We start from the raw sequence: 19,421 nt of genomic DNA, 5'->3' as shown, positions 1-19,421 counted from the left end.
GAATGAAAGAGAGATTATTTACAGAGAGAGAGAGAGAGAGAGAGACGTGTACACATACACATACACACATTACTATGGTTGACTATGGTCTTATTTATACATTTTTTCCCGAGCAGGTGTTTTTCCAGCAAGATCTGGCAACACTTAGTAACGAGGTTTATAGTCTTCTTCGCTGCACTGTATCATATGTAGAATGTTTCTCTTTTTACACTACAAAGATTTTATATACATCTAATAGTTTAAACAAAAGTTTAAGTCTAAAATAAAATCAAAACTATATTTAAAGGAAGTATTCTTTAACATATATTAAATATTTTGTATAATACAGGGTTTAACCATGTAAAAAAACAATTTTTTTTATATCACACATTTTTGGAAAACTAACAGTCATCAATAATAGGGATCTGGCAACCTGAATAAGATAATGCGATGCGCAACACTGCTATTGTTGTTTTATCTCATGAATCCCTTAACGCTGTACATTGTAGACATCACATCAGATATTGGCCTGTTTAATTACAAGGCAAAAAGTACCCTCATATCGTCTCATCCTTCCTGAAAATATCCTCCAGGTGTCCTTTACATGTCGCTAGAGGGCAGCAGATAATCTGTCTTGTCTTCACCCGTAAAAGCAGGTAACAGACAGACCGACTTTTCATTTGCACTGTCATTGTGGCGGCACCAGTGATGGTATCTCTTCAGCTTTTACGTCGTTTGTGCGTGTTTGCTCTCAATAAACCGGTTATCTCAGCATGTGGACTGAAGACTTCAACCGTCAATCACAGTGACGGACAACCTGATCCAGGTAGAGCTGCTGCTGGGGACAACTAGCCCCGGTCCAGTACCCCCAATATTACGCATTTCATTCTAAATAGACATGCATTTTAACGTGCTATTATCAGGTCAACTTGTTGTAGCTATTGTGCTGTTAATAGGTCCACTGGGTCTGTCACAGGTAACAGCTATTTTCAGACAGTCGTTGGTGATCACAGCCTGAGCGTGAACAAACGTCAGCGGAACGCGAATACCTTTAGAGCCATGACATGATTTACAATTGGGCTTTTTGATATGTTATTTTATTATATCACCTACTTGGATTTACCTCAATATATATTTGATCTACCATCAAGCACTGAACTAATGAGAACAAAGATGCGTCGTGCGTAAAAGACCTCTTGGAGACGGGAGTGAAGCTCGTCTCACGACTGTAACCACCCGAGCGAATCAAGCTCTGTGCGAAACCATTTGTATACTGGCTGCACGGAGTTATTCAAAGCACAAAGGCATCGTGTGGAAGTTTTTTTGGAGCTGTGCATTAGTAAATTTCACATATGCTGTGCTCGCCCGGCGCGCGGTGAGGATGGAGCCCCTTTCTCCTTTTTCCCCTGACTCGCGCCAAGAGCGACAGGACCGATAACTTTCATCTCAGAGAAAGTGCGTTCAGATGTGGTTATGTCTCGGTTCTACGCTGGAGAAGCTTAACAGGTAGACACATTGTAAACTGTGTAATCTGCTGCTTGGATGACGCACAGAATGATAATAGACGCAATCCAGAAAACACTGGATAAATGCATGAGTTCACACTGGCTTTCAGGGCGCATTTGTGCAGATTATCAATGGGTGACTTCATATCAGCACTGGGAAATAAAAATTGCAACTTTTTGATCTGCAATGCATCTTAGAACATCAGTTATCATCCATGTTAAAGATTTTTGTTATTTAGTTAAACTTTGAGATTAATGAATTATAATGTGTTTATCGGAGCTGTATGCATCTGACATTATTTAAATATGTTTTTTTACTTGAATCAATGTGTGCATTATTAGCCTTAATGTATCTATTTATTAATTTATTATAAACCAAATGTAAAGGGTTGCATAAAATTCACTGGAGGAGACAGGTGTACATCACGTATTCTGATGTGACAAATCAAGCATGGATCACCAAACGGCAAAATTTTATGATAAAAATTAAGATTTTTTTATTGCTGAACAGAATTTTCAAAGATATAAAAGCTGCACTTTGAATCAGAAAGGCTGTCAACTGAAGTCACCGAACACTTGTCATATCTCTAGCAGCCAAGTGTTTTCCGAGTCTCTTTGCAGAATATAAAATCCAGGGACGTCTGCATATAAACAAGGTTTCAGACACACTAGAAATGTTACAGTATATGGTTGTCAAAACTTCTGTCCCTTGATGTTTGTGTTATGATCCACAAAGTCAAAAACTATTCTCTCTCCCCAGATCTTCCTCACTCATGGCAATGTTTAGCAGCAGTGAATGGCAGTGGAATGACTCAGAACATTCTCTCACTCCTGAGGGAAACTACAGCCTGATATCAGGCATTGAAGAAGTGAAGAGGAATTACTATGCCATGTTCTATTCCATACTCATCCTGGCTATTGTGTTTGGGAACGTTCTGGTGTGTATTGCTGTGCTTAGAGAGAAAGCTCTCCAGACCACCACCAATTACCTGGTGGTCAGCTTGGCCGTGGCTGATCTCTTGGTTGCCTCACTGGTCATGCCCTGGGCGGTCTATTTGGAAGTGAGTAGACAATAACCTATCATAGCCTATAGTTCAGAGCATTTCGGTATTGACAACTATTGCTATACAAAAATAAAAGGTTCTTTATTGGCATTGACAGTTCCATGAAGAGGTTCATTAAAATACATAAAAACCTTTCCAATGGATAAAAGCTTCTTTATAGTTGAAAAAGGTCTTTAGATGATTAAAATCTTCTTTGAACTTTTACTTGAGGTCTAAGTAAAAAATTGTTATTTTTTTAAAGAGTTAGTTCACCCAAAAATGAAAATTACCCCATGATTCATACCCTCAAGCCATAGATGTATATGACTTTCTTCTTTCAGACGAATACAATCTGAGTTATATTAAAAAACATCCTGACTCTTCCAAGCTTTATACTCTCCTCTGCGCTTCCACGTTCGTCACTTCCGTGTTCGTCACCGCATTTACCTACATGCTACGTCATCCACTGGACGCCACTCTCTCGTGAATGATGACAGTTAGCAGAAGCTAGAGATTAAGGTTCATAAAGTTGTAAATATGGATATTTTTCTTACACAAATGCATTGCATCGCTTCAGAAGGCCTTTATTAACCCCCCGGAGCCGTGTGGACTTCTTTTTTGGTTCAATTTTTTGGACTTCAAATTTTGGGCTACCATCCACTCCCATTATAAAGCTTGGAAGAGCCAGGATGTTTTTTTAATATAACTCTGATTGTATTCGTTTGAAAGAAGAATGTCATATACACCTAGGATGGCTTGAAGGTGAGTAAATCATAGGGTAATTTTCATTTTTGGGTGAACTATCCCTTTAAGAATGAAAGATTCTTTGGGAACCAAAAAAACAACAACCCTTTTTGGGTGATAGTTTGGGTGAATTGGAACAGTGTCAGTCTTGAACAAGTACATTTATACTTAATACATCAAAAACATACCGATTTACAAAAGTGTGTCTACAGAAAACATATACAGGAACTCAAATTGGTGAATCATCTGGATTCCAAACAAACCAATTCACTAGAATGAATTGGATTTCCAGCATTATATATGAGATATGACCATTTAGGATGAGTCGACTCACTAGAATAAACCAGACTTCCAACTTTCAGAGGGCTGTTTAGGATGAACTGATTCTTTGGACTGAATCAGACTTTCGGATGCTACATATGAGAGAGGAAGCGTGGACAGTTTAGATGAGTGCTTTTGATTATTCCCTCAGATTATACATAAAAAACACTGATGTAGTCATTGTCAAACCAATCAGCTTTCTGTTACTCAATGCAGCAAATTGACCAACTTTAACCAACATGTGTCTTATGATACAGTCATATTGGTGAAATAAACAAAAGTCATAAGGTCAACAAAAGTATTGCTGCAAAACAAAAGTCCAAGGTCTATTGTCAATAGTTAAGATATGTATAAAGCACAGCTCACAAAGAAGCCTCTTTCACACCAAGCAGCTTTCTGTTGGTCAGCATGGCAAATTCGCATGACCAACTGAAACCAATGCGAAATCTGCATGTGGAACGCAAAAACAACCACTTCATGTCTTGAGGGATCCACAGATTTGTGCTGTGATCAGTTAAGACTTCCAATCATTTTCTTCAATCAGTAGTTGATTACTAGACATTGACATAAGAAACAAAACTTAAATCAGCAATAATCAGTAAAAAGCAATATTTGAGAGTGCTGCATGGATGACGTCAAAACCCAGTGATTTTCTTATGGGGTTTTATATTGGGGTTTTTCCATTTATGAAGGTCTGTGGTATACGTCGTACCAAGATGATACTTCAACATTTTGCTCTAGAATGTAAATTACGCACATTAAAAGCAATTTTTGAAGCTGTTATAATTGTTTTAAAGCCATATGTTTGTAATATGTAAATAAGAATGTGCAGGGTGTGACTGTGTGCCGTTTACACTGTAGAACAAAACATTCAAGTACCATCAAGTTATGTTTACCATAGACCTTATTTTACTCATAAATTGTAAAACCCCATTATAAAAAGCCCATAGGGAAATCTAGAGGGAACCTATGGCGAGTTAGTCTTCCGCGTTTTCATCCCTGCATAGACTGGAGAGCGGTCAAGTCATACTTCATTCAATGTCTTCTAAATGATCAATAATTAATTTTCACTTTGGATAAGGATAAAATTCTTTCATCCATCAATGAAAAACTCAATGTTTTGACCCCCAAAATAACATGAAAGGATTTTAACATTAAATGTTTGATTAATTGGCAAATGTTACATTACATCTGGTTATAAATCTTAAAATATTATATTGTTATATTAAAATGTAAAAATATTATATAGCATGTCTTAATCAACCTGAATGCATTAAGTTACAACTACAGTACAATTTTTACTGTGTAATAATATCAAATTTCCTTCACTCCTCCCTGGTTTTGGTGGTAACGGTTAAAAACCTTCATTTAGAGACAGCCTTCCTACTCGGTTAAATTTGGCTGCATGTCTCTTGAATGGCTGCAGGAGGCATTGTGCTGCTCTTGATTAGTGACAGGAAAGGAGAAAAGAAGATCTTCCTGTCATGATGCACAACACCTAGCAGTCGGATTCTGCAGCATGCAGTTCGTTCATCTCTGCCGGAGCCTTATTACACCTCCCTGGCCACTCGAATGGACGTTATTGTTGTAGGCCCTCTGAGAGATGGACCAAGGGTCTGTTTGCCCGTAGGGCATTCATTATTAGAAAAGCGAGTGTGGGATAAAAGGTGGGACTCTCAAAAAGAGTTCTCCCCTTCCTTACAGTGAATAAACCATATAGGTGAGGCAGTGTGGCTAGAGATAAGTTGCTCAGTTGGGCATATTTTGTCTATTGTCTTTCATTTTTTTGTGCATTTAGGCCCTTAATATGACTCTGTTGTACCTGTGCAGGTGGTTGGTGGAGCTTGGCTCTTCAGTCGCTTATATTGCAATGTTTTTGTGACCCTGGATGTGATGATGTGCACTGCAAGCATACTCAACCTGTGTGCCATCAGCATCGACAGGTAGGGAGCTAGTAATAAAAGTCTGCTTGATTTTTTGTACTTCTTTTTTAGGAATTGATTATTCTGGGTTTACTACACGCAGCCTTTATTTTTAAAGGTTCTTTGTTGGCATCCATGAAGAACCTTTAACATCCATCCACAAAATATTCTTTATAGTGAATAAAGGTTCATTAGATTATTAAAATGTTCTTCCCACTAAATAAAAAAAATGGTTCTTTTAAGAACAGTTGACCACAAAGTTTTTTGGGGAACCAAAAATTGTTTTTGGCATTACTGCAAAAACCCCTTTTTGGAATCTTTTTCAGAATAAACTCAATCGACTGCATTTGTGGCATAATGTTTATTGTTACCACAAAATTAATTATTATTTTTCTTTAAAAAGGGGGGTTACCGTCCCGCACTTAATATGAAATTAAATGGGGCCAGTCAGTAAACAATAAAATAATCAGAGTTTCAATAGTAAAGCCACAAAAAAAACATAACAACAAATATAAAAATATACATATTAACAAGAGTGTAAAAAAGTTTAACCTTTTCTGTATAAAATTATCTAATTCTAAATGTTTGTTACCATAACAAAAACAAATAACTTAACAAATAACTTACAAATTATTTAAGCTCAAATAATGCACAAGTTTTAATTAATGTAATTTACAATGTAAAATTATAAGCTTCACATTTCTGCTTTTAAATCCTCCAAAAATGGTCTTATGGTATAATCACATAAGCAAAATTTAGCAAAAAATCTAATAAAACAGTGTCAGTGTGGCAAATTTGCATGACCAACTGAACCGAGGAAATCTTTCATATTCACATGAAATTCCCATTCACATGGATTCCTACTGAAATGACTGGATTTTGCCCACAAAAATTTGCGTACAACGATGTGACTGCATTTTTACTGTAACCTCAGTTTTTGCTTCTTTTTTTAATAAAACAAGGGATGAGTTGAAACTATTCAACATTACGCCAAAAATGCTGTTGAATGACCTTTACTTAACCCAAAATATTCCTTTCATATGGTATCAGCAAGTGACAGGTGCATCATTATCACCTTCATACATAGAGCTGGGAGGGGTCCTTGTTTTAATTTTGATTGCATGGCATGAGTGCGAAAACGTATAGAAGTTTAATTAGTTGGAGGAGGGCAAGGGTGAGATGCTGATCATAAAGGACAAAACAGAAGGGCTGAGAGAAAACGATTTCGTAGAAAAGACAAAAAGTTATGAGATAGAGTGCAGGGAAATATTCAGCTGGGGGGAGAGAACAGAACATATTTAGGTTGATTATGCCTTTCAGACTGGCCTGGTTCACCTCTCTCTTTCCTCTGTGGTATTCTGTACTTATAAGAGCAGTAGATATAAAAACCGCTCACGAAAATCTAATACAATTGCATTTGTGCATCATTCTGTTGAAAGAGTCAAGCATAATTTATCCCTCTTCGGTGTATAGATGTTGCAAATTCTTTTTCAATATCCTTCAGTGTTCATTTGTAATCAGATATTTTTTTTTAACACTTTGTGGCAGATGCGGAAAAAAGCTTTGTTGTGAAAGCTTATCTGAAATTGAGTTTGATCCTTTTTTTTCATATCAGAACGAATGGTGGTATTCAAAAATGACTTTGCGGCGTCGTTTAAAAATTTTGTTTAATCTCATAACTCTCAAATACTTTTCATGCTTCAGTGAGTGTGACCTTTTTTTTAATCAGCATTCCCATTTCTTCTGAGATGAATTCTTGTGTCTGTAAAGGTATACGGCTGTGGTGATGCCAGTGCTATACAACACCACTCACAGCTCCCGCAAAAGGGTTTCAGTCATGATTGCAACAGTTTGGGTCCTTGCTTTTGCAGTCTCCTGCCCCCTTCTGTTTGGATTCAACACTACAGGTGAGCTTCTATGTTTCTCTAGCTCAACTAGTGGGTTGTGACTCAAAAACGGGTCATAGGTGTTCTACAGGGGAAAATAATGCTAAATAAAATGCAAATAACCATATGACCATGCATAGTTAGTATGACTAATACAATCTGCTTCCTGAAGCAAAATAAGTTGAGAACCAGCACTATTGTCCACTGGTGTGAAAATGAAGTGCTGCCATTAAATCTTGTAAAAATCTAATGGATTTGGAAATAAGAGTGATAAATTTAATCAAGATATGTTTTAGAATCAGTATTGGGAGTAACATATAAAAGCAGCAAGGCTTTAATAGCAGGACAGTAAATCACAGAGTCACTGATTCATTTCAGACCTGGCTTTGAAGTCATTGTGAAGCATTTACAACTTTTTTGTAAAAAAATATTTGGTTCAATCTTATTGTTACAACTGTTTCAGTTTAATGCTGTTGTTTTTGGGCCAAATAAAATAAAAAGATACTAAACATGAATTACATCACCTAAAGGTGTAGCACTGCAGCTGGTATTGGGGCGGGACGTTCTCATTAATGAGAGCATTTGATTGGACAAAAATCTGCGTTGTACATGAGTCATCATAGATGAGTCATCAATATTTTTGTCAATTTTCTTAGAAAAGAGAGACTATAAACTTCAAATGCATAAACTTGCGAACGGTTAATTTTGCCAACTTATAGTAGTACACTTAAATAAGATTCAAAATGTTGGAATAATTCAGATTTTTAATGTTTTTGAAAGAAGTCCTTTATGCTCACCCAGGCTGAATTTATTTGATCAAAAATACAGTGAAATAAATACAATTGGGGAAATATTATTACAATTCAAATGAACTGCTGTCTATTTGAATATATTTTAAAATGCAATTTAATTGTGTGAATGCAAAGTTGAATTTTCAGTAACTGAATTTTCTAATATGCTTTTAAAATATATTAAAATAGAAAACAGTTATTTAAATTATAATAATAGGTCACAATTTTACTGTTTTTATTTGATTTCTGATCAAAGAAATTCAATCTTAGTGAGCAGTGTTGAGGGAAGTTACTTTTAAAAGTAATGCGTTACAATACTGCGTTACTCCCATAAGTTACTAATTACGTTACTTAAGTTACTTTTAATGTAAAGTAATGCATTATGTCACTTTTTAAATCTGGGCTCAGGGGAAAATAATGCTAAATAAAATGCAAATAACCATATGACCATGCATAGTTAGTATGACTAATACAATCTGCTTCCTGAAGCAAAATAAGTTGAGAACCAGCACTATTGTCCACTGGTGTGAAAATGAAGTGCTGCCATTAAATCTTGTAAAAATCTAATGGATTTGGAAATAAGAGTGATAAATTTAATCAAGATATGTTTTAGAATCAGTATTGGGAGTAACATATAAAAGCAGCAAGGCTTTAATAGCAGGACAGTAAATCACAGAGTCACTGATTCATTTCAGACCTGGCTTTGAAGTCATTGTGAAGCATTTACAACTTTTTTGTAAAAAAATATTTGGTTCAATCTTATTGTTACAACTGTTTCAGTTTAATGCTGTTGTTTTTGGGCCAAATAAAATAAAAAGATACTAAACATGAATTACATCACCTAAAGGTGTAGCACTGCAGCTGGTATTGGGGCGGGACGTTCTCATTAATGAGAGCATTTGATTGGACAAAAATCTGCGTTGTACATGAGTCATCATAGATGAGTCATCAATATTTTTGTCAATTTTCTTAGAAAAGAGAGACTATAAACTTCAAATGCATAAACTTGCGAACGGTTAATTTTGCCAACTTATAGTAGTACACTTAAATAAGATTCAAAATGTTGGAATAATTCAGATTTTTAATGTTTTTGAAAGAAGTCCTTTATGCTCACCCAGGCTGAATTTATTTGATCAAAAATACAGTGAAATAAATACAATTGGGGAAATATTATTACAATTCAAATGAACTGCTGTCTATTTGAATATATTTTAAAATGCAATTTAATTGTGTGAATGCAAAGTTGAATTTTCAGTAACTGAATTTTCTAATATGCTTTTAAAATATATTAAAATAGAAAACAGTTATTTAAATTATAATAATAGGTCACAATTTTACTGTTTTTATTTGATTTCTGATCAAAGAAATTCAATCTTAGTGAGCAGTGTTGAGGGAAGTTACTTTTAAAAGTAATGCATTACAATACTGCGTTACTCCCATAAGTTACTAATTACGTTACTTAAGTTACTTTTAATGTAAAGTAATGCATTATGTCACTTTTTAAATCTGGGCTGGGCTTGCTTGTTTGTTTTTAATATAAAAAAGTTATATTTTTGGCCAATGTAAAAGCCCTTTCACAGCAAAAGTGAAACAAATAAGCCTCAGGCTGAAGGAAATGTAAATTAATGTCAGCCAAAAAAAGAAACACAAATGTTTGAAAAGGTACCTCAGATATTTTCTTGCAAATTAAAAAGTAAAGTGTTACTTTACTAGTTACTTGAAAAAAGTAATCTGATTACGTAACTTGTACTACTACTTGTACTACAAGTACTACGTTACTGGGTGTACCCCCAATACTGTTAGTGAGGATGAGACTTTTCTCAAAAAAGAGTTTGTTTTTTAATAATATCCATTGACCAAAAACCAATAAACACAAATTTCAGTTTTTAAGCTTTAATGAAGTTAACAACTTGTCTTTAGAAGTTTGTAGTATATCTAACTAACTATCAAAAGCGTAGCTTGACTGTTAATCAACTACTTTACATGATGTATAGTTTGATAATCTACAAATAGCTTCCTCAACCATGTAGTTTCAAAATACAATAAAGCACTAGAGTGTTTATCTTGAGGGCTAATTTTATAGCTATAGCTTTCAGTGAGCTTCTATCAGATGTCGATAAATTAGTTTGCGAAGAAATTAACCTTCCATTTAATTAGAGTAATCAGTTAATTAGTTTCACGGTGAGATATAATGAATGTCATCTCTCTCTCACACACACACAAGCCTCCTAGATATGCATGCGATTTGTTCTGCTTTGGCTGCATGTACTGCAGATGCGAGAGAAGGACTTTGAGGCTCTAATTATGCTGCCGCAGAAACAATTTTATACATCGCAGATTACTGCTGATAAGAGTATTGATTATACTTCCAACACAGCTGGCATCATTACATACATCCACACTGACTTATTACCTCATATCTGTGATCTTAATTACTTTATGTTAGACAATGGAATATTTTACTGGTGTTATTACAGCAAACAAAAGAATCACAACAACGACTAAATGTATTAAGTATGACAAATATGTTGTGTGTTTGTTTTTGCAGATGACCCTACAGTGTGCTCGATTTCAAATCCCGATTTTGTTATCTACTCCTCTGTGGTGTCGTTTTACTTGCCGTTCATAGTGACCCTTCTGGTCTACGTGCGCATCTACATCTTTCTCAGAAGGAGACGGAAGAGAATCACCTTCCGTCAAGGCAGTGGCAAAGTTCAGCCATCATCTCTACCACCATCTGCGGTAAGAGTAGATATTCTCACATTTCACCTCCACAGATGATCTCCTCAAACTGTTTTGGATTCTCTGCTCTACTTCCAACACACGTAATCCACCAATAACTGTGCATTATGACTAGAAGTATCAGTTACCGGTGGTAAGTATAGATTAGAAACACATCTAAGCTCCAACTTGAATCAGTAGCAGGCAATCTCGGATCGAAACTCGGTATTACATTTCACTTAAATTCAAAGAAGCCTGGAATCCAGTCTGTCTTTGTTAGGAAACATTACTTGGTTGTTTTATTCAGTGAAACAACTCTCCCTATCAGCGGATAGAGCCTTTGTATCATTGCCTTCCTGTGAGAGTGAGATGCACAGTCAGGTCTTTGGAAAAGTTCCAGAAAAGCCATTCAGCTACGCGCCCTAGGAAGTTTATTGCAAGATTTAGTTCCAGCTAACTGGAGCAAAATTTGATATGGAGAAAAGGCTTTGTAGGCTGCCCTGAATATTTTTCTTCCTGTTAAAAAGGCTCCTTTTCCCATTCTATCTAACTTGAAAATAAAGAAAATGAAGTCCAAGCACAGACTTACATTTATGAGCTGTAAATTGATTTACAGAACTGGGTTTTGTACTGCTCATATTTTAAACCAAACAATCAGCTTTGGGAGTTTTATTAAAGAAATGGTTTACTCAAAAATTAAAACCGTCATCATTCATGTCATTCCAAACTTGTGTGACTAAAAAGATATTTTTAAAAATGTCTTTTTTTGTAATTTCAAAGAAAATCAATGTGGTCTGATATTGTTATTCAAAAATCGTCCCTGGACTTATTAGAAAAAATAGGGGTGGGCGATATACGGGTAGACATGATTAACCGGTAGAGATTTTGAGTGTTTTTAAGAATTGCAGTTTAAAAACAAGTGATTTTAAGCCATTAAAACCCAATCAGCAGCGAAAGAGAACTCATTTCACTATATGTGTGCACTGTCTGAGAGACTGTTTCTGAGCGCTGTCAGAGAGGCGTGCGCATGTGAAGACAGTGCTCATATAGTGTGGGAATGTTAAACTGAGGGTTTTTTGCCGCTTAATAGGGCCTTGAAGGGTTAAATACACAAACTTCTTTGTGTCCAAAATACCCATCTTTGTTAGTATCCTCGTAAACACAGTAGGTCATAAGTGGAAGCAAACAGCTGAGAAAGAAAACACACCGGGAAGCTCTTAAAGTGACAGCAGTCTGTGTTATTACAGCAAACAAAAGAATCACAACAACGACTAAATGTATTAAGTATGACAAATATGTTGTGTGTTTGTTTTTGCAGATGACCCTACAGTGTGCTCGATTTCAAATCCCGATTTTGTTATCTACTCCTCTGTGGTGTCGTTTTACTTGCCATTCGTGGTGACCCTTCTGGTCTATGTGCGCATCTACATCTTTCTCAGAAGGAGACGGAAGAGAATCACCTTCCGTCAAGGCAGTGGCAAAGTTCAGCCATCATCTCTACCACCATCTGCGGTAAGAGTAGATATTCTCACATTTCACCTCCACAGATGATCTCCTCAAACTGTTTTGGATTCTCTGCTCTACTTCCAACACACGTAATCCACCAATAACTGTGCATTATGACTAGAAGTATCAGTTACCGGTGGTAAGTATAGATTAGAAACACATCTAAGCTCCAACTTGAATCAGTAGCAGGCAATCTCGGATCGAAACTCGGTATTACATTTCACTTAAATTCAAAGAAGCCTGGAATCCAGTCTGTCTTTGTTAGGAAACATTACTTGGTTGTTTTATTCAGTGAAACAACTCTCCCTATCAGCGGATAGAGCCTTTGTATCATTGCCTTCCTGTGAGAGTGAGATGCACAGTCAGGTCTTTGGAAAAGTTCCAGAAAAGCCATTCAGCTACGCGCCCTAGGAAGTTTATTGCAAGATTTAGTTCCAGCTAACTGGAGCAAAATTTGATATGGAGAAAAGGCTTTGTAGGCTGCCCTGAATATTTTTCTTCCTGTTAAAAAGGCTCCTTTTCCCATTCTATCTAACTTGAAAATAAAGAAAATGAAGTCCAAGCACAGACTTACATTTATGAGCTGTAAATTGATTTACAGAACTGGGTTTTGTACTGCTCATATTTTAAACCAAACAATCAGCTTTGGGAGTTTTATTAAAGAAATGGTTTACTCAAAAATTAAAACCGTCATCATTCATGTCATTCCAAACTTGTGTGACTAAAAAGATATTTTTAAAAATGTCTTTTTTTGTAATTTCAAAGAAAATCAATGTGGTCTGATATTGTTATTCAAAAATCGTCCCTGGACTTATTAGAAAAAATAGGGGTGGGCGATATACGGGTAGACATGATTAACCGGTAGAGATTTTGAGTGTTTTTAAGAATTGCAGTTTAAAAACAAGTGATTTTAAGCCATTAAAACCCAATCAGCAGCGAAAGAGAACTCATTTCACTATATGTGTGCACTGTCTGAGAGACTGTTTCTGAGCGCTGTCAGAGAGGCGTGCGCATGTGAAGACAGTGCTCATATAGTGTGGGAATGTTAAACTGAGGGTTTTTTGCTGCTTAATAGGGCCTTGAAGGGTTAAATACACAAACTTCTTTGTGTCCAAAATACCCATCTTTGTTAAGTATCCTCGTAAACACAGTAGGTCATAAGTGGAAGCAAACAGCTGAGAAAGAAAACACACCGGGAAGCTCTTAAAGTGACAGCAGTCTAATATTCCTGCTGTCTGTCATTCATGTTAATCAAACAACAACAAAAGAGAAAAACTCTTTCTGCTCTTTACTAAATGACTTTTGAAACTTTAATAATAAGAAATATATATATTTAATTTACACAGTGAAGTGTATATTTTTATAATAGTTTTTATAAATTTGATTACTTTATATAATGTATGTAGCATTTCTTATTTATTTGTTCTACTGTAGTTTTTTGGTTTGGTATGAAAAATGTTCAACTAAAATATTAGACAAAAAATTTTAACTTACAAATTTTGCCTTGGCAAATAACTAAAATAAGTTTAAGTAAAATTGCTGAAACAAACTGAAATAAAAAAAGATTAATAAAAATGACAAAAAGCACTTAAAAAGTAACTAAAACTACAGTTTTAAAATAAATAAAATAATACTGTTGGGGGTTCGATGAGTTTCAGTATCTGTCTTAGATGTGGATGGAGAACAACTGGAGCCTTAGAGTCATAATAGATGATGAAGACAGATTTGTTCTGATTAATGTTAACTCTGTTCAATTAAGGTTATTAATGATAATTCTATTTAAGTGAGATAGATGATCCATTCCAGTCATATATTGGGCTTCAGTAAAACGACACAGTCCACTGTTAGCATCCATTTTTTTTTCAATAGCGGCCTACTTCAATTTCCCTGCCTTGATCCTGGCATCTTTTCCTGTCTTTTTCTCCTCCCCAAATTAATTTTACATTCTTTTGCATTGCCTTTGTTTTCCAAATGCTGAATCTTTAACATTTCTCCACAGGAGACGTGTTTACAAGACGACACTCACAAAGAGAAAAGAGACCTTTCCCCCATCAGGATCAATGTGATAAATGTGAGTATACCATTGTGTGTCTGCATGCGTGTACAGAAATGTGTGACTACTCTAATCTTGCATGAAATTAGGCTTCTCAGAGCAACAGAGCCTGTGAAGAAATCTTACAAGGTATTTTGAGATTGCTGGCAGCATTCTCCCTCCTGTTTTAGCATAGCAAGTGCGTTTCTGTTGCCGTGCCTCCACAGACTTATCCCCGCGGCTGTAAGCTGTGAACTGAAAATTTGTGGCTCTGACGTATGGCCCCCAACTTGCTCTGGCTGGTGATTTACTCCCTTCCCTGGCACACTCTGTTTGTCGAAAATGTTTCCACAGGAGGCACATCAAAGTTAGGACTCACAAGCTTTGGTAGGGAGCCACAGGAAGTGTGTAGCTGTTAGTTGAGGCCTAGGGATCAGAGCTGTGATATAAAGAAGGGAGATATTGATTAATTGACAAAAAGAGGAGATGCAATGTGATTGAGAAGATATTTGCATTAAAGAGATATTTGCATTTGTGCAACGGGAGAGTTTAAAAGTTTAAGGGTGATACTTTTTTTTTTTTTTAATCTCTTCTGCTCACCAATGCTGATTATTTACAAAAATATTATTATAATTATTTTAATATATTTTAAAATGTAATTTACTCCTGTGATGGCAAAGCTGAATTTTCAGCAGCTATTTCTCCAGTCTTCAGTATCACATGATCCTTCAGAAATCATTCTAATATGCTGATATGGTGCTCAATAAACATTTCTTATCATTATCAATCTTAAAAACAGTTGTACTGCTAAACACTTTAGTGGAGACATATTTTAATTTATTTGAAATAGAAATCTTTTGAAACATCATAAATGTTTTTGCTGATACTTGTGATCAATTTAATACATTCTTGCTGAATAAATATATAAAATCATCATAATGACCCCAAACTTTTGAATGATAAAGTACATTATATATAGAAAAAAATATAAAAGTTTATTATATTTAAAATACATAATAATAACCATATAATAGAATAACTTATTTTTTTTCTTTTTTAATAATTAGATATTACTTTAGAAATAACATTTCATAAGATATTCAGAAAAAACATCTAAAAGTGACAACATTTTGTTACATATATGTTTAAAACAAGACAAAAACATTTTACTATTAAGGTGAGAAAAATCCATTAAATCAAATTTAAGAAGAAAAAAAAACTTTAATAATCAAAGTAAATTTTTCTTGTTTTAAAGAGGTTTTAATATTTTTAATGGAAAATAAGACTTTTTTGCTGTTTATTTTTGTTGATTTGAGAAAGATAATCCACTATCTTCTTGGACTAAAAATCTAAAAGCTTTTTAAATAACTTTTTAAAAGTCTAATTTTCAATAATGTAGTGTATTTCTCATTACTACTTTATATCCAATGAGAAGGTTAGGTTACTGAAAATTATACATGAGTGATTTTAATAAGATATGGCTGGAAATACAGCAAATGTGTAGTTAGTAGCCAGAGGGTTACTGGTTCATTGCCCTTTCTTACGGAATTGCAAAGTCAAGAAAGCATTTCAAAACTAGTCCAAATGTGTAAGGTGATGTGAAATCAGCTTCATATTGCAACAAAAATACTCAGTAGTCCTTGAGACGATATCATTCTATTCGAGGAAATGAGGACAGCATACCTCCTTGTGCTAATTAATTATAGAACAGACATGCTTGCAGGAATAAAGATATGCAGCGCACCTTGAAGTTTGCTTGCTTGCGTTTCATCTTCCTATCTGTTCAGGAAACCAAGGAGCAGGTGATCCGTCCGCGGCTCCTCGCCAGCTGCCCGTGGCGTAAGCGGCCTCAAACCGCCCCTGCCGAGAACTCGCTGCTACCTCCTGTGATAACACTGAACTACTGCAGCATCAGCCAGGCATCCTTTGCTCGTACTGAGCAAGATGCAAACCGTGAGGAAGAGGAGGGTGGGGATGAGGAGCAGGTGACAGTTAGGAGCTGCGAGGTGAAGAAGCTGTCAAACGGACGCACACACACCACCCTGCATCCACCTCGGCCCGCTCGCGTCGTGGTGTGTCCCAGTCAGGTCCGCTGTAGAAGTATGCACTCCAAGGAAAAGAAAGCCACACAGATGTTGGCCATCGTTCTGGGTGAGAGGCTTGTCCTGCTTGTACAGGCTCTATTATTAGATTCCTAGGTTTATAACAAAAAACATTTTATTTTAGCATTTCTGGTGTGATTAGTGGTGCAGAAATTACATGCTTCTCCTTTAAAGGGATAGTTCACCCAAAAAAATTTAAATTCTGTCATATTTAATCATGCTCAAGTTGTTACAAACCTGTATGAATTTCATTCTTCTACTGAACACAAAAGAAGAAATTTTGAACAATGTGTATAACCAAACAGTTTCTGGTCCCCATCGACTTCCATAGTATTTTTTTCATACTATGGAAGTCAGTGGGGACCAGCAACTGTCAAGTTGGAACCACTTGAGGGTGAGTAAATAATGACAGAACTTTCATTTTGAGGTGCACTATCCCTTTAAAGTGAAGAGAGACCATACACTTTCCCTCATTACTGAGCTATTGATATTCATCTTACTACTTTTTATTTTTCACAATTTTCTACAAATACATTTCAGCTTAAATACAGTAAAACTCTCTGGCAGTAATTTCATCATGTTGGAAAATCCCATTGGTTAACATTGTCAGAACATTTGCCATTCAACAGTAATGGCATCACTGTAAAATTTGCATACTTCATTGTGTTTGGTCTTGCTTCTTGCACTTATTTGCATACTGATTTGTTTTTTTTTTACTTCCATTTGTCGCCCTGAGCATCATGACAACAGTGACACAGTGAAGCGACATTTAATTTACGCCGAACTTGAAAATTGTCTCACTTTAAATTCTATCTTGTTTTAGCCCAAGGCCATTTGTATTCATAATTTTCAAGGTTAAACTCACTTGTCTGTTTTCCCTTGGTGCCCCAGGTGAGATCATATATTCATTATATAATAAGTTACAATAAACGATCACTTAGATTAAATTGAAGGTCAAAGATACAAAAGAAGAGCTACTTTTAAAAAGTTTGGGGTCGGTAAGATTTTTTATTGTTTGTGAAAGAAGTTTCTTTATGCCAAAGCTGCATTTATTTTATTAAAAATACAGTAAAAACAGGAATACTGTGAAATAATTTTGGAGTGTATCACGATGCATGTGCATGCTTTCCTCTAAATGTAAACAAGGTGTAACGCATGCATTGTTTACATGCAGAAAAATCATGTGCATGCACATTTTGTGTTCCAAAGATGAACTGAGATCTTACGGGTTTGGAATGACATGAGGGTGAGTAATCAATGACAATTTTCATTTTTGGGTGAATTATCCCTTTAAAAAAAATTACTGACCCCAAACTTTTGAAAAGTATTGTAAATAATAATAAACAAGTCTAGTGGTGTGACACATTGAGAATAAGAAGTCCCGTGATCAAATCCCAGGTGAAGCTATCAGCATTTTATTTTGTAATTTCACTGACTTGATTAACTTGACCTCTGTCGCACATCATTTTCAACACTGATATTCCTTCCTCTCACACGTCTCAGAGGTGATGGGGAGGGACATGTAATTTATGAAATTCATCGTCTTGCTGATTGCTTACAGCCAATTGATTCCGTGATTTTTATCTTCACTATTGCAAAATTGTTTTTCTTTCATATGAGATGTCCTGACGCCTCCCCCCTTCAACCCGAGCACATGCCACTATACTATTTTTTTCAATCAATGATTCACTTAGTTTCTCATCTGACATTTTGAAAGTGGGTTTCAGAGTCGCTCTGTGAAGCTCAGTCTGCGTCTGGCATGTGCTACAGCTCGTCAGACTGCGATAAGAAGCCACCTGGGGAAAAACTAAGATGCCAGTAGCTTCATGCAACACCTACAGAGTATAGTCAGACTCCAACATACTAGTTTTATACAACATAAAGTACCAAATAACCAATTTGGCTCTATTACTGTCGACTGATGACCCATGAGTCAGTTTTCTGTAAAGTGATAAATGACATTGATGGTAATCTGAGATGCCTGCTATTGAGGAGGAAATTAAATCACACTCATGGAGACAGATGTCTTGGATCGAGGGAATGGCTCAGCAGCCTCAGTTCAAAGTCAGTTCGTCAGGGTTGTCACATGACTATTTTGCCAGTGGTCAAGGTTTTTGAGTGCTAATAACACCTGTTTTTTTATTTAAAATCCAACAAAGCAGTTTGCCATTTTCAGAAAACACTTAGAAGTTGAAGTTCAAGGAGTAATTCATCTAAAACGCCTCATGGCTTTATTTCTTCAGTGCATCACAGAAGAAATGCACTTTTAGCTCTTTTCAAAATGGATGTTGCCACATTTGGCTGTTATGTGTTTCTGTTTATTCATTGTTTGTGGTTTTTGTCTTGCAGGGGTTTTTCTTATTTGCTGGCTGCCCTTCTTTGTGACCCACATCCTAAACACTCACTGCAGAGCTTGTCACATTCCTCCTGAGGTCTACAACGCCTTCACTTGGCTCGGCTACGTCAACAGCGCTCTCAATCCAGTCATCTACACCACGTTCAACATCGAGTTCCGCAGAGCCTTTATTAAAATCCTGAGTTGCTAAACCATTGGCTATACTCCCATATAATGCTCAATGCAGCTTCCAGACATTATGGATTCAATTTTGGGATACAAAGTGCCATATGCGGGGGATATTAAAGACCTTGAATAATCTGAAGGTGATTCAAATTCACTACAAAGTGCACTACACTTGGAATTGGTCGATTAGCGTTCGTCTGAATCTTCTTCAAACTCCATAGATCATTTTGAGACAACAGACCAATCTGGAGTTCCAGATGGTGCTTCACACTCAACAACAAAGCCTAGAATATCTTCTGGACCGTATTTTCCATCTCACCATCTTGTCGCATGCGGAGCTAAGTCTGA

At 35.9% G+C, this 19,421-nt stretch overlaps 1 protein-coding gene across 1 annotated transcript; it reads left to right on the top strand.

The window, feature by feature from the left end:
* The first annotated feature begins 1,439 nt into the window (after positions 1 to 1,439).
* LOC107591280 (D(3) dopamine receptor-like) lies at positions 1,440 to 19,117 on the top strand. Its single transcript, XM_016280393.1, has 8 exons — positions 1,440 to 1,485; positions 2,245 to 2,545; positions 5,423 to 5,535; positions 7,285 to 7,421; positions 12,231 to 12,424; positions 14,418 to 14,489; positions 16,238 to 16,601; positions 18,902 to 19,117. The coding sequence occupies exons 1-8, from the start codon at positions 1,445 to 1,447 to the stop codon at positions 19,096 to 19,098; spliced, it is 1,419 nt and encodes a 472-aa protein (XP_016135879.1). The 5' UTR covers positions 1,440 to 1,444; the 3' UTR covers positions 19,099 to 19,117.
* Positions 19,118 to 19,421: the final 304 nt, after the last annotated feature.

The sequence above is a fragment of the Sinocyclocheilus grahami genome, unplaced genomic scaffold (genome assembly GCF_001515645.1).
Source record: "Sinocyclocheilus grahami isolate Dianchi unplaced genomic scaffold, SAMN03320097.WGS_v1.1 scaffold139.1, whole genome shotgun sequence".
NCBI classification, from domain to species: Eukaryota; Metazoa; Chordata; class Actinopteri; order Cypriniformes; family Cyprinidae; genus Sinocyclocheilus; species Sinocyclocheilus grahami.
The sequence above is the reverse complement of the archived record's forward strand: the minus strand, read 5'-3'. Positions and strand labels throughout refer to the sequence as shown.

Coding starts and splice junctions, on each gene's coding strand:
- LOC107591280 (XM_016280393.1), top strand. CDS start 1,445: ATGTGGTTATGTCTCGGTTCTACGCTGGAGAAGCTTAACAG. Junction 2,546..5,422: donor CCTGGGCGGTCTATTTGGAA/GTGAGTAGACAA, acceptor GTACCTGTGCAG/GTGGTTGGTGGAGCTTGGCT. Junction 14,490..16,237: donor TCAGGATCAATGTGATAAAT/GTGAGTATACCA, acceptor CTATCTGTTCAG/GAAACCAAGGAGCAGGTGAT.